Source organism: Populus nigra, chromosome 19 (assembly GCF_951802175.1).
Source record: "Populus nigra chromosome 19, ddPopNigr1.1, whole genome shotgun sequence".
Taxonomy (NCBI): domain Eukaryota; kingdom Viridiplantae; phylum Streptophyta; class Magnoliopsida; order Malpighiales; family Salicaceae; genus Populus; species Populus nigra.
In genome coordinates, this window is record NC_084870.1 from 9,549,997 (window position 1) to 9,565,093 (window position 15,097).

General features: G+C 33.7%; 2 protein-coding genes across 6 annotated transcripts; both read right to left on the reverse strand.

The window, feature by feature from the left end:
* Positions 1 to 245: 245 nt before the first annotated feature.
* LOC133679809 (protein IN CHLOROPLAST ATPASE BIOGENESIS, chloroplastic) lies at positions 246 to 4,207 on the reverse strand. Of its 5 annotated transcripts, none has more exons than XM_062102510.1 (13): positions 3,886 to 4,003; positions 3,585 to 3,751; positions 2,678 to 2,810; positions 2,390 to 2,497; positions 2,182 to 2,256; positions 2,032 to 2,074; positions 1,847 to 1,904; positions 1,445 to 1,612; positions 1,319 to 1,381; positions 1,138 to 1,232; positions 962 to 1,043; positions 752 to 862; positions 246 to 633 (listed from the first exon to the last, which is right to left on the reverse strand). In XM_062102510.1, exons 3-13 carry the CDS (start codon positions 2,775 to 2,777, stop codon positions 493 to 495), a joined length of 1,044 nt encoding a protein of 347 aa, XP_061958494.1. In that variant the 5' UTR covers positions 2,778 to 2,810; positions 3,585 to 3,751; positions 3,886 to 4,003; the 3' UTR covers positions 246 to 492. The 5 variants fall into 5 exon arrangements, with proteins under 5 accessions (XP_061958494.1, XP_061958495.1, XP_061958492.1 ...); XM_062102511.1 differs by having other exon boundaries at positions 2,390 to 2,511; positions 3,886 to 4,000; XM_062102508.1 differs by lacking the exon at positions 3,585 to 3,751 and having other exon boundaries at positions 3,886 to 4,207.
* Positions 4,208 to 10,180: 5,973 nt separating this feature from the next.
* LOC133680529 (caffeoyl-CoA O-methyltransferase 1) lies at positions 10,181 to 11,735 on the reverse strand. Its single transcript, XM_062103533.1, has 5 exons — positions 11,525 to 11,735; positions 11,343 to 11,422; positions 11,086 to 11,230; positions 10,845 to 10,976; positions 10,181 to 10,685 (listed from the first exon to the last, which is right to left on the reverse strand). The coding sequence occupies exons 1-5, from the start codon at positions 11,615 to 11,617 to the stop codon at positions 10,392 to 10,394; spliced, it is 744 nt and encodes a 247-aa protein (XP_061959517.1). The 5' UTR covers positions 11,618 to 11,735; the 3' UTR covers positions 10,181 to 10,391.
* Between the last annotated feature and the right edge of the window lie 3,362 nt (positions 11,736 to 15,097).

Here is a 15,097-nt window from a genome sequence, read left to right on the forward strand (position 1 = left end):
AAAACTCAAGAAATTTCAGATCCTGTGCTGCTAAACTAGTAAATTTGACATGCACTGTCGACACACACGAACCTTAAGGATTCATGGTTAATGATCTCGTTTGATGAATACGCAACAAATCCGCTAGCTGATCACCTCTAACCTCCTCCAAAGTAATGATCTGATCATCTCTATTATCCACAACCAGCCAGTCCGCCAAATTTTTCTCAGCCAAAGAGAAGATATTCTTTTATTGGACAGAGAAATGCAGGCTCAACATGCTCGTTGACAAAATGTATAATTAAAGAGAAAAAAGATGTATCAAGTGTTACATCTTCTTGTGTTATATACCTTACAATAACTCTATGCAGATGCCTCAAAAACCATGCAATACAGGACTACTTTCACACTGCTCTTCCAGTAAGAGAACAGCTGAAACAAATAGAAATCAAAGAATAGATTAGATAGCAGATTCTACGACCATGAAACACATGATTCTCACCTAACTGGCTATTAATCTTTGTACAAAATGAATCTTGCAATTTCATCAAATCCAGCCTCCCTATAACATTCAGCAATACGCTCCAAAACATTATCCCAGGTTCCTTTAATAGAAGCTAAATCCAACAAGAAAGCAGCCTCATCCAATGCTATCTGCATGCCAAATCAATGTAAGCATCAAAATCCGCCCACGTGAATTAGATAGATGAGAGTTTCTAATGGAACTTCAGTCTTTTGCTTATCAGAAAGATTTATTCTGCTAGAGTGGTACCTGAGCAGCCGCCTTTCCCTTCTTCAAATCCTCCTGCCTACCCTCTTCACTCACCCTCTCCTTAATGTATTCAATTTGCTCATCCTCCCACTGTGCAATGCCTGCCACTTCCTGATCAGGATTAACCAAAATCAAGATAAGGGGAAAATCAGAAGAAGGAAAATAATAGATCTAAAAGACGATGAGTTCTAATTGAAGAAGGGTCAATACCTGATATGCACAACCTAAGGTCCACCATGGTGATTTTAAAGCAACCCTTGCAGCATCTTTAGCTTCTGATGTACGTCCAACTCTAAAAAGAAAGTAATTGAAAAGGTTTGATTGAGAAATAAAAAAAGTGTAAGACTTGAAATACATGGAAGTGTTCTGAAAAGATTTCTACAAACTTCTTCAAAATCTCTGCATAGAATACAAAGGGCCTTCCAAATCCTGGAAATAGATCTTTTTTTGTATAGAATTCCCCTGTCACCATTGCCGAAACCTTCCACCCACAGTATGGAAGAATTTGTCAAGTGCAGAAGCTCTAAACATGGTAACAATTGATGGCCAAAATCATATATAACTTACATGATCCCCTTGCTCAAAATGGCGAGCTACTTTACGCTCTAAGACATCTGGGAACAGCCCAACCTGAAAAACAATAAAAAGTTGCAACATGTAGATTCATTTACAAACTCACTTTTACAACTTTACCTCTTTAAGAAGATAGCCATCGAGGTTTGCAATCTGAGATTCAGCAAAATCACCCCTTCTGTAAAGTTTCTCACCCACATCTGAAGCAGCATGAAAGAGTTCACCATCACTTTCGTTGAAATTGTTGGCATCTTCCTCAACCAGAATTCTGTGCATATATTGATCTACCTGCATTGCAAGAGCTATAGAATATAAGCTGTCCTTGTCCAACTAATCGACACATTTTCTGAGACACCGCCCAACACGCACAGAAAAGTGAAACTTTCGAGTGGCATTGAATTTGATATAATGAATAATCAACATAATTATGCACACAAATAATTATGCACACAAATGTATAATGCTATTATATTCTCCATCTAACTATGCACATTGATGCATGCTTACAGTTTAATGTATTACATTCTTGGCTAAAAGCCACACCCCATGCTTGCGAACATCCACAACCGGCATCTCCATTCTGTGTGAACAGCATCAATTTGTGTAGATTAATAAAGCAATAAACAAGTTTGCAAATTGCCATTAACAACACTGAAACACGCTAGAAAATTAACACAACACTCGACTAGAAAATGTACATATCTTACCCAGGTGGGGCTGTTGGCCAGCGCAGCAGTGCAGTTACGGAACCTATTGGCAAACATATGTATGATATGAAACTGAGTTTCCACTTGAACTGCCCAGGACTCATGAGTGCATGTATCAAAACACACTGTACAAACAAATTCACGTCTAACCTGACAGATTCTCCGACAGAGGAATAACAAGTGGAATCAACCCTTGTTTAGATCCTGGGGAAATGATGGTTTCACCTGTAACCAAACAAATAACAAAACGTGGCAGGCCGTGAATTAAAAGACCATAAGGAAAAAAGAAAAGAAAAGCACATTTGACGTTTTCAGGATTTTTTCAAATACCAAAGATTATTATATCAATGATCAATACCTCTCGTTTGAAGCATTTTGAGCAAGTAATGGAGATGCTGAGGAGGTTGAGTAGCAGCTACTTCCTCTATGAATGATATGTGGCCTGCATTTTCACTTGCAAAACTCTCTAAATGCCATAAACTACCAATTAACAATTGAAGTCAATAGAATCTCTAACCCATCTTCACCAAATTTTGCTGAAAATAGAAATAGCTTGCAAGTAAATGATATTTAATTATGTATCATCTACATTGACCAACAAGAATTGACAGTCAAAACTATATTGAAAGGGTCGTCGTGGAATTACCAGAGGAGGAAGAACATCTAACCCTGGCTCTGACTTGGCGAAGAGGGAGAGTGGTAGTGGAAGGGACTCTGTGCGCCACACCCAGCACTCCTATCTTCATAGCTTCTCTCTTCAGTCTCCACTCAGTTGCCACCTGTGTATTTCAGGATAAGAGCTCGACAGATAAATATACAACGGCTACACACAAAAAAAAGGAACAGAGATTTTGCTGGTGGTGGCTGGATTTTTTCCTGGAATGGGCCAGGCCTAGTGTCCCATTTGGATATGGGCGTTTTCAGTTCTACTTTTCATGGCTGAGCCCTTTGTACTAGCTTGCAGTTGCAGGCCTGGTGTGAACATTTTGCCATTTTGTCCCAAGGATTAATGGAATTTGAATTTGCTTGTATTGGCTTTGTCTACAATTACAAGATCTTGGGTTTAAAGTTTAAACTACAGGCGTTGAGGCTATATATTAAATTTTTCCAAATAAATAATAGAAAAGGTTATAACATATTTATAAATATTGCAGAAAAATTTCAACTGCTGCAAATCTGGATGAGCATCATCCTCCCACTCTGGCATGGCCCTCCTCCACTCGATTAAAAAAAAAATCAGCAACAGTTGATATTTTTTGTGGTAAGGAATAATTAATAAAAATTTAAAAATGTACCTAAATCACTCATTAAACTATAATTAAAATACAAATAAAAAAACTAACACACATGAAGATTAATTTAAGTGTGTAAAGATGAATCGTGAACGAAAATGACATGCATCGCTCCGTGATGTTAGCTGAAACGTAAGCACTCCATGATGTTACTCTAAAATTTTTCGACCATTCTACAAGTTAGTTGAAATGTCACAAGTAATATTGTCTGAAACGTAAACAGGGAAGGTGCGTAAGGCTCCGATTGGTTGGTAAACTAACTCTCTTAATATGCCTAAGACGGTCTTTAATCGCTGATTATATGAAGGACCCCTCCGTCCATCGCCATTAATATGAATTTGATCCTAAAACAAATTTTTTTTTTATCAATTGTTCCCAGATCTAATCCGACAGTTGTTCTGGTTGGAAGACGAATCAAATAGACAAAGCTGTGAAAACAAAAGGAAACACGCCGTTAATGATTAATCCACAAGCAAATTACTATTTAAATATTTTCCTAATTGTAGAATAATAACAAAATCTGTATTTTTTTCTAAAAAATAAAAAAAAACGTTTGTCTTACTGCACTAGAAACAGCTCTTTTCACATTCTTCATGTCCTCGATCAGAAACTTAGCGGTGGCCAGTTTCCTCGGTCGCAGCTCCACTACATCACCACCAGAAATCGCAGTCTTCTTGTCACTAACCCACAAAACTCTCAGTATATATACTAAGCAAAAAGCCAAACTAAACCAAACCATCTTTAGAACTCCCAAAAGAAACCCTCTCCCATCCTGCCGTTTCCCTTCCTTCTCACAATCCCTCTCCCAGTTACCAAAGTAGGCATGGCCTCGGACTCACTTGCTTTCCCGCAGATCGCCAAGAACAATGTCATCAAAGAAATCTCATCTCCCAACGCGTGATGAACCCTTAAAAGAGCACACTTTTGCTCCAACAAGACATGGATTTCCCATGAAGGCTTGTTTATGTTCAGTGGAATAGTAACTGATAAATCAGCTAAATAGGCATTCACTATTTTGTCAACATCATCGTCGTCACGTGACCAGAAAAAAACTACTCTCGTTGTTTACAGTAATGATGTGTTGATCGACATCGATATCTGTTCTTTTCCAGTGTTCCCGTCCATTCTTGTTGGCATTTTTGTTAAAAAGCTGTAATTAACAAAACATGTTCTTCCACCCAAATTTAAGAAATCTGTATTGAGTTTGAAAAACATATTTTAAAGGTTTTTTATTACTTTTTTTTTACATTTTTTCATTGTTTTTTAAATAAAAATATCATGAACAATACAGTTTTTTTGTTATGCATATTATTTTTAACAATATAAAATAAATATATGTGTGTGTGGGGGGGCTTGTGGGGTGTCATGAATTTAATTTTTATTATAAATATAACTTAGATAATTTCTTAGTTAACTACATAACTTTTTCATAATAGTTTTTAATTTGAATGAATAAGTAAAATATTTTATAATTGTATTAAAAATATAAAATATTAAGACGAATATCATATATTTTTATTTTTTATAAAAAATAGTTGTATTTTTATTATTTTTTTTAGATAATTCTCATCAAATAATACGTTTTTCAATTTTTCATTGAAAACGTAAGCTAGAAAATGGAAATTCTTTTCTATTTTTGAACAACCTTTGAAAAAATAGTTTTTTGTTTTTTTAAATTGAAAATGTTACATTTAAATATAAAATTTTAATTTTTCTTTTTTAACTTCACGTTTTTTTTTTAAATAAACATTACTTTATTTATAAACCACTCTTAAAAATTTGCAATGAAAATAAAATTTGTATCCATTCAATTTTTAAGCCATGTCACTCTTGGTAGAACATTTAATATAAAAACCAAAATTCAGTAATACTTTTCCGCCAATTAACCCCGACATTGTCTAGGTTCATGCGACCTGTGAAGGTCTCTGCAAAGCGTCATCACAAGAGACACAGTATTTTCAATAAAAGGCATGTTTTCTTTTCAGCGCAATAATTAAACAAGATTATTTTTGGTTTGCTTTTGTTTTTATAAAAAAATAAAATAATTAAACTAATTTAAAAAAAAAAAACGAATCGAAACCAGTTTCAACCAATCAGTTTCAGTTTAGTTTTTTAGAATAAAAATTGGTTTGGCTCGGTTTTTTCTGGTTTTTTTAGTTTGAGTTCGGTTTGGTTTTTTCAATTTCAGATTTATAAAACAAAACTAGTTGATTTTTTAAAAATTTTAATTAATTTAATTAATTTTTTTTATAATTGATTTTTTTTTCTTCTCTGTTATCTCTATTTAATTGGTTTTTTAAAACACCCCTTCCAATAATAGCACCCCTAGCAATAATAGCATATTCAGTGACGTGCATCCATGGAAACTTGCCCTTTTGTAAGGTCATAGTTGGGATTGCGTTTAACATTGTTAACTAGGATTTGAATTTTAAAAACAAATATCCCAATAAAAACATTAATACATATAACAATGATTTATTTAAGACTTCAAGTGAAATAAATTTAATTTTAATTTTAATAAATAAAAACTGATTCAGAAATATTTTTATTAATGTTCAGTCAATGGATCATTTGACTTTGTAAGAATATCATGGTCATGCTATGATATCTTTTTAACAAATTTGCATTGTATTGAATTATAAAATGTTACGTTGTATGGCTGATATATCATACGAGTGTCAATAGGATTTTAAACTAAGGAAAAACCGTGAATAGTTTGATAGTATGTTTTAAACAAAAAGTGTGCTTGTTTCCGCTTTCCAGCTATTTATTTGAAAAACTTAATTTTTTTTTTAGTATTTTTTTAATCGTTTCATTATACTAATATCAAAAATAAATTTTTAAAATTAAAAAAATATATTATTTTAATACATTTTTAAATAAAAAATACTTAAAAAAATAATTATTATTATAATATCAAACATGATGTATGAAAAAGCTAGTTAAAGATATTGTATACCAAACATAAATATATATAAAATGAGTGTTTTTCTTGTTAGGAACTAAACTTCAAAGAATTGCTCATCTTAAATGGGTTCTCGAATTTTTCAAATTCCAATTGAGTTTTCCATCCAAATTCCTCATAAAATATCAAAGAAAAACATAAAACTCCCTATAATAACAAAAGTAAATTAATTTTAAAAAATTAATGTTATATAAATGTTACGATTGATATATTGAGTAGTGTTTATTGTTGTGGTGTTATTATGTTTTTGAAAAATTAATTTTTTTAATTCTAAATCATTTTTTATAGTAATATTAAAAATAAATTTTTTAAAATAAAAAAATATATATTTTTAAAATACAATCACAATGAACCGTGACAAGCACTATTTCGTCGACAGATTGACAAGCTACGCTCGAAGACGATATATATATATATATATATATATATATATATATTATTTTATTTTATTTTCAGGTCTCAACTAGATTGAGCAGCAAATAGGGAACTCACGGGGAGTTGAAAACTTGAAATCACGGACGTTGGAGTAATGATATCCACTGGCCCACAAGTACGCAGAAGTAGAGCAATCACGGCATCGCCTGAATTGTGTTTTTTCTTCCAGACCAAAAACTATTAGGCAACGTCGTTATCGGAGTTGCAATGTTGACATCACGATAACGTCAACTGCAATCCGTAGAAGTAAAGCAATTTCTGAAAATCACTTGGCCAATTTTTGTGTGTGTGTCTATATATATATATATATATATATATATATATATATATATATATATATATATATTTTAAATGCTAACTGTTTTAACAAGGGCAAAAGCATCCCTGGAGGACCATAATAAGATTGTGTTTGGTATTAAAATTACTGTTGTAATTGTGATTTTAAAAAAGTTATTTTATAAAATATATTTTTAGTTAAGGTTGGTTTGAAAAAATATATATTTAGTTAAAACTGTGGTTGAAATTGAGGTTGAATAAAAAGTAGTTTAATGTATTTGATTAAAAAAATACTTTTTAAATTGAGGTTATAAAATAATTGAAAAAAAATATTTTTAATTTAAATATTGTAGATTTAACTACTATTATTACATCATGAAATAAATAATATTGATATCAAATTTTTTTTATTATTCCATTAAACTATATACAATATCATCACATACGAAATATATCCAACAATGACTATATTTTTCATGGTTTCTTAAGCACGCAACAACAAAAACTGATTTTTTTGTTACGTCATCAAGTGATATCCTTCTAATTTTTTGAATAAAACACAATTAAAATAAAAATAAAAACTGAATTTTTTTTAACTGGGTCGAACCCGGCAAGAACATGATTGGAATTGAAATCAAATTCCACAAATGCTACGTCATCATGCGATATCCTTCTCATTTATGTAGTGTTATTAAATAATATTAAATACTAGTTTTTCGAGTAAAACTCAATTTTTTTAAAAAAAAATTACAATTTCATTACGTACAAAATTCATTCGACAATAACTACAGTTTTCATGATTTTTTGAGCGTGCAATAAAATTAGGTAAAATATTATCAGGAATAAAATTGAGATTACAGTACGAGTAAATTTAATTGACCTTAAACTAATTTAAAAAAAACAAAAAAAAAATTGTTGTTCATGTTCACGTGAACAGTTTGAGTAAAATCAATTAACTGCACTGATTTAAAAAAAAAATGTTCACGTGAACAGTGCGACAATGAAACATGCTCCACTGTTTATTGGAAAATCACCACGAGAAGCTGCAAAAATGCTGCTTCTCCAAACCTGTGGCATGACAGCGAAAATTGGTAGGTCCTACCAAGAAAAATCACATTTTTTCTTGTTAAACACTGATATATGTGGTTGAGGGTGAATCTCACCCGCAATTACATTACCAAACAGCGTCAAAGTCTCACATTGAATTACCCATGCTGTAATTGGTTTTGCATGGTCATCAACCCATTTTAATAATAATAATAATAAACTCTGGAGGATGTAATTCAACTAATTAGGTCATGAATTTGTTTTATAGATATTATTAGTTCGAGTTTCATAAATCTCAAGATCATTAAAGATTTATATGATTGTTAATTTTAAAACCCGTGAGATTAGTTAAAATATACATAAATTGACACACGCTAGTGTTAATAATAATAATAATAATAAATCGCATGCTAGGCTACACGTAACAGATTGTAGGAAGGAAAGAAGGACAACGGACATATTTTGTCTCCAACTATCATGTGATTCTCTATTAGGTTGCCAACCAAAATAAATTCCCAATTGAATCCCTCGTATAGCAAAAATTACTCAAACAACCCCATCCATAGAATTTATGAAAAAAGATGTTGTTTTAAGATAAATATATCCTTGTTTTTTACGTTGATATTGAGGAAAAAAAGTACTCCAGTGCACGTAAGTTATAAAAAATATATGAAATTAAATATTTATAAATTAATTTTATATTTTATAAATTTATTAATAAAATGTAAAATAAAAATAAATAAATATTACTAGGGATTTAAGTTGACTTAATAAGTCACTCGAGTTTGATTAAGCTAATTGCAAGTGTAAGTTTTACCTATCTGAAATCCAATCAAGATTTTAGATCGTTTGGATTCCGGACCTAACAATAGCTGGGAGAGATTACTTTGCATAATTGTCATGGAAATCAGGGTTCTGGTCTATTGATGGCGAGAGAGACCGGTTTAGGAGTAGTATTTTATGCGGAGGTTATAGACATATTCCGTTACGCAATCTCTAATAATTTCTATTTTTTGCTCTTGTATCGGTTGATTTTTGTCTTAGAAATTGTATTGAGCTGGTTGTGAACCAGTACGTTCGATAGGTCACAATTAGTTTACACTCATTTATTTGTTTTGGAAAAGAAACGTTTTGGAAAAGAAACGTTCGATATAACCGTGAATATCCAAATTAATTTACACTCATTTTAATTAATCCTCAAAATTTAAATGTAACAACCTAGTAAATCTTTAATGGCCCGAGATTTATTTGGTTTGGAAAAGAAACGTCCAATGCTATGAATGTGAAGTAAGGCGGTCCCGACCATCAATATGACCGGTTTTGTCTCCAGATTTCTACTTTTATTGTCAACATTTGAGGATTTATAACTTGAAATATTAGAGGTGTTGTCTGGTGGGGCTGGTAGAGGATGGAGCCACCACGCCAATCCGACAAAGCCACAACCATGCACGCTATGATTGCAATAAATAATCATAATTATATTATTCCTTTCCACCTACTATCCTTGCTTTCTATACACATCAAATTAAAAGGTAGATTAGAATATGGTGGTGAATCCCTGCCATGTCACCTATTTATTTCGTAGTTTAAAGTCGGCACTCCAAACAATTTTTTCTTGCAATAATATAGCCTTTTTGTTTTCAAAAATATTTTTGAAAAAATTTCATTTTTTTTAATTGCTTCAAATTATTTTTTTATATATTTTCAAACTATTTTAATGTTACTGATGTTGAAAAATAATTTAAAAAAATAAAAAATTATTTTAAAATATTAAATTCATTCGTGCGAAAAGTTAAGACTTCTTTACAAGATATTGATGCTCTAATTTTCGGATTTTCCTCGCCACAGCCTCAATGTGTGTCTCTAAACTCTAAAGTGACTAGGTAGCAGGTACAACGTCCACGCTTCTTGTTTTCTCACCGTCTGAACAAAACAATCTTTGAAACATCAAAAACATTTTGCACAAAAAGAAGTCCAACGGAGTAGAAGTTTTAGAACCATTTTAGATACAATCATTCATAATGTCTAGAACACTTGGTTGGAACAAACCTTTCTCGAGATTTAGTTGTAAACTGGTTAACCTATGATGGCCTGAAATAGATGAGAAATCCATCTGAGCAACGCATAACAAGTATTTAGCCACCGAACAATATTGATTAAGTGCATAAAAAATCCACTTACAGAAATTTAAGAGAGGAATTTCTCAATCATACACCATTCTGTTCAGGTACACAAATTATAAGCCATTGAAATACAAAGTGGGTAAAAACAATTATTACATCTCACTAGTTTTTGTAAGTGACCATTTCAATGGTCAACATCAGATAATAATATTGGCAGGTCCCTCATTGGATCCGACGGCAGAGAGTGATGCCATCACCAACAGGAAGCATGCAAATTTCAATCCTGGGGTCAGCAGCAAGTGCCTTGTTGAGCTCCAAAACAAAGTCCCTGTAGTACCTCACATACTTCCTCATCGGAGCATCAGGTGGTGCCACCACAGATCCATTCCATAGAGTGTTGTCGTACCCAATCAGTCCACCAACTTTGACAAGCTCAATCAACCTCTTGTGATAATTTATATAATTGTCCTTGTCAGCATCCACAAAGATGAAATCAAAACTTCCATGGCACTTCCCCTGCGTTTTCCCACACAGAATAGTAAGATTAGTAATAGTCATATAATTTATATATCAAGTTAAAAAACGAGCATCGTTTCTTTTTCTCATACAAGTAGACAAAAAAGGATGTTTTTCCTTCTTCCATTTTCATTTTTTGTCGAACATAGCATTTCTTACATCTTCAATCATTTGATCAAGAACTGGTAGAGCAGGGCCTTCCTTGAAATCAATCTTGTGCGCAACACCAGCTTTCTGAATTACTGGGAGACCCAATTCATAGTTTTCTCTGTTGATGTCCATAGCCAAGATCTGCAAGTAACAAAATCCCATTTATTTTTTATCATCACATGAATTTATTTATTTTTTTTACTGAATAAAATTTGATTTGGGACCGAGACATTTTAATTTTTTAGTTTACCTTGCCATCCTCAGGGATAGCCAGGGCAGTGGCCAAGAGAGAATAGCCAGTGTAAACACCGATCTCCATGGTGTTCTTGGCATTGACAAGCTTCAAAAGCATATTCAAGAATTGCCCTTCATCAGCAGATGTGGTCATGATGTTCCTGTTTCCCATCATTCACGTCAAATTTATTAACATCACACCATAAGCATTAATATCAGACAAAATCTCTTATGTTTATGTATTTAAATGTATGTGAAAATCAAGAAACATACCAAGGATGCTTGGCAGTCACCTCCCTGAGCTCCTTCATGCATTCAGGCTCTCTTGGATACACACTAGTCTCGAGAATATACTAAAAAATAATCCAAATATAAAAAGAAAATGTTAAAAAGCAAACAACAACAAGAAAAAGGGGAAAACTTGCACAAGAACAAGGATTTCCTGTTTAAATTACCTGGTAAAGAGCATCACTTTGCAAAAGGCTCTTGTGGCCAACTTCCTGGTGCCTTCCTGCCTGGCTTTGCTGTTCCTCTCCGTTGGTGGCCATTATTGTGTATATCTTCTAATTAAACTACGATCTCTTTCTGGGCCTTGGAATTTTTTTTTATATATATATTTTTGTGATGATGGTAGTGATGCCTAACCTGATCGAAAATGGTAAAGGGCGGGTGGTATTTATTGGAAACGAGAGCCCGGTTTGAATTGGAGTAGCGCGGAGGCTGGACCGGCTACCAACCGGGAGGGGGTTGGTGAGGTCCCTGGAGTCAGGACGAAGGATAACGTGGGTTTTTGGCCCACCAAATATGGGACCTACTTTGTTGGTGATCGTATCGTGCTGTGGGCTAGTGGTACTCCTTCCCTGAGGCATCGCTGACGTCATTTTTGGGATCTATGACACCAAATCTCGGTGCAAATTCTTAAATAATTTATTGGGCATTTTTTTTCCCCCTCCTTTTTTCTAAGATTCTTGAACAATAAATAAGATCATGGTTGGGTAGAGATTATCGAGATCAAAAGCTAAAATGTTATGCCATGTATAATTTAATTTGTTAAGAGTGGAGAGAATTAAACAATTAATTATAAATTAATATATGTGTTTAACTGGAAAAGATTTGTGCTGGGCTCACCAATTTGTTGCTGGAAATGGTTACATGTGCTAACTGCTAATAGAAATTGGGTGAGGGATGGGTGAAAATGAAATTACCAAAGAGGACTCCACGTCCAAGAGGTGGTAGCTTATGGCCACCTACGTCAACGGATGAGTCCTTTAAAGAATCTCTCAAACTATTGTTGACTTTGTCATCTAAAAATTTATCTTCGTTGTTTTTTCTCCACAAACTAGCCTTTGTCGGCAAAAATCCAAATCCGTTTTACAGTCTTAATTAGGCCAGATGTAAAGGGTATACTTGGTATGCATACATGTGCCGGTCGAAGTTTAAATTCACCGACTAGGTTGACAGCAGCCACCTGTCTCTAGTCTCCTCCTTTAAAGAATTGCTATTAAATGAGGATTTCATGAAATGGAAAAGGGCATTTTTTAGGGTAACACATGGATAATCAATATCCAAAACTGTGAATGCTTAGCATCTTTCTTACCATCTCCCGCTATTAAACGAGGAGAATAACACTTGTCCTGTGTAAATTCAACCCTGTTTATTTTTAAAAGGTGTTTTTTTTAAAAAATATTTTTTTATTTTTTTTAATTTTAAATTAATATTTTTTTAGTGTTTCAAATTATTTTGATGCGCTGATATCATAAATGGTTTTTAAAAAATAAAAAAATATATCATTTTAAAGCATTTCCAAGTAAAAAACACTTTGAAAAACAACTACAACCATAATTTTAAGTGAACATTAATAAAACATTTTTCACATGTTTTCCAAAGTATAATAGAAACATACGAAGCTGCGAAGTGTTTTTTAATTGAATTTTTTTTTATTTTAAAAGGAATTTCCTTTTTTATAGATAAATTTTTAGGAAAACAAGCCATGTTTTCTTTAACTGTTGGCGGGTCGACCCATGACCCGGCAACCCCAGAAGAGACCCAGCATTTTGGAGTTCGATCTGGGTTTGGAGATCTTGAGGGTTGGCATTGGGTTTCCATTTTTTCCTTCTGGCCCTGACAATTGATGACTGTAAGTTAAAGGAAATTGAAGGTTAAATGAGACCACACTTTCAGGGGGGGAGAGAGAGAGAGACAAGGTAACAATATTAGCACCACAGGCTTTATTACCATCATCAAATCCATAAAATTTTGTAGGGGAAAGATGTAAAAGAGAGAGGGTTCTTATGGTGTTTTTAAGCTTTAAAGCATGGGGGCATCAAGGAGCAAGGATTGTGCTTCACAGTCTACCTGTGAAAAAGAAAAGAAAAGAAAAAGAACCTTTATGCCAACAATGGCATGAAGGAGGTTACTAAGGCATTTCAAAAGACTTGCATCTGATGCAATAGCAGGCAATAAGAGCATATTCATGTAAAAGAGCTATGATTAGCCCAGAAATAAGGTTTCTTTGCCAGATAGGAGCTGCAGTAAGGGTCGAGGTTTCCGCCTTTATTTGGTCGTTCTACTATGATGTAAGGTGTAGTCGTCCCAATATAACAGGATGTATGGTGTTCACCCTAGGGGAAAGGCTTTCAAAAAACAAGGATGAGGTGAGGCAGATTCAAAGAAAGTTGAGCTCTTTTGCTGTACATTAAATGAAAGCAAGAAGGAAGGAGTGAAAAATGAGTTTAAAGTGATAGAGAAACAGACAAGTTTGTCCTGGAAAGCATGTTAATGAGCCAAGAGTGTAGATATACTTTAACCTAACCGACCCCCTAAATAACCCGGGTTTTATGGGTTAACCCGGATTGAACCATAAAATCCGGAACCCGATCCTTTAACAGAGTCAACCCTAAAACCAGGTCTAACAACTATTCGTATGCTAATTAAGTATGCTACGACACAAAATTATCATCACATGAATCAAATAAATATATTAAACAATGAAGTACCCCAAAAAAAAATCCAAATTGGAGGTAATTTTCATCCATCCATAACAACCACCAAGTCAGCATGGGACATGCTAATAAATTGGCAAAACCACATACTAGAAAACGGGGGGGAGAGAACTTTCCTCGTCTTTTATTGATGCCAATGCCTGGACCACGGTTGAGTGGTGGGAAATATAAACACCAAATCACCAGACCTAGGAGCGTTGATGAGAAAACCGTACATGTACTATGCGAAGAAAAAGCATTAGATACTTGCAGCAAGTACGAAATCCTATTGCTTGATTTAATCGTGTTCTAGAAAAATTAAAATAATGGAAGAGGAAGCATCATTTTGTCCACAATGCAGTGCAACTGCCAACTCAATCGCGGTAAGATTTCATGGATCTGATAAAAATCAACCTTATGATAGGTGGCTAGGTACCTGCGAAACGCAGACAGCAAAGACCTACTCTTTGAGAGCGAAATTATCAGAAATTTATACCATTTTGACAATGCTTTTATCACTTTGTTTAAGTTATCTATGGCCATTTGGAGCAAAATGATGGTAAAAGGTAACCTGATGAGAAATACACATTAATTAGAATCAAGAAATTGATAATTGGAAGATGATATCAGGGGAATGAGAGAAGCTAACTTTGATTCTACCATCTACAATATTTTGACTGTAGGTACGAGACAGATAAGCTACCGAGGTCTATCGACAGTATTTTCTTCTTTTCTGATGCTTGGAGGCTTTGAGCGTTGCAGAAACTTGTGTGAAGCCTTAGGAACAATGCTGCTGTTGAGGTACTCTTCAAAGAGAAGACTAATGGCGAGGGATAACCTGAAGCAAGAAAAGAGGGAAGGTGGAATTCTCAGGGATTGCAGGGTTAATCATATGCGTGCTTACGCCAGGGGCCACGCTGAAGCACTCTTCTTTGATAATTTCTATCCTCTGGGTCTGGTGGGTGCAAGGACCATTATTTGACCTTCGGAGTTGCTTCCAGAGGTAGTGAGATTGCTAACATAGAGATGCTAACGGCTGTAATTACT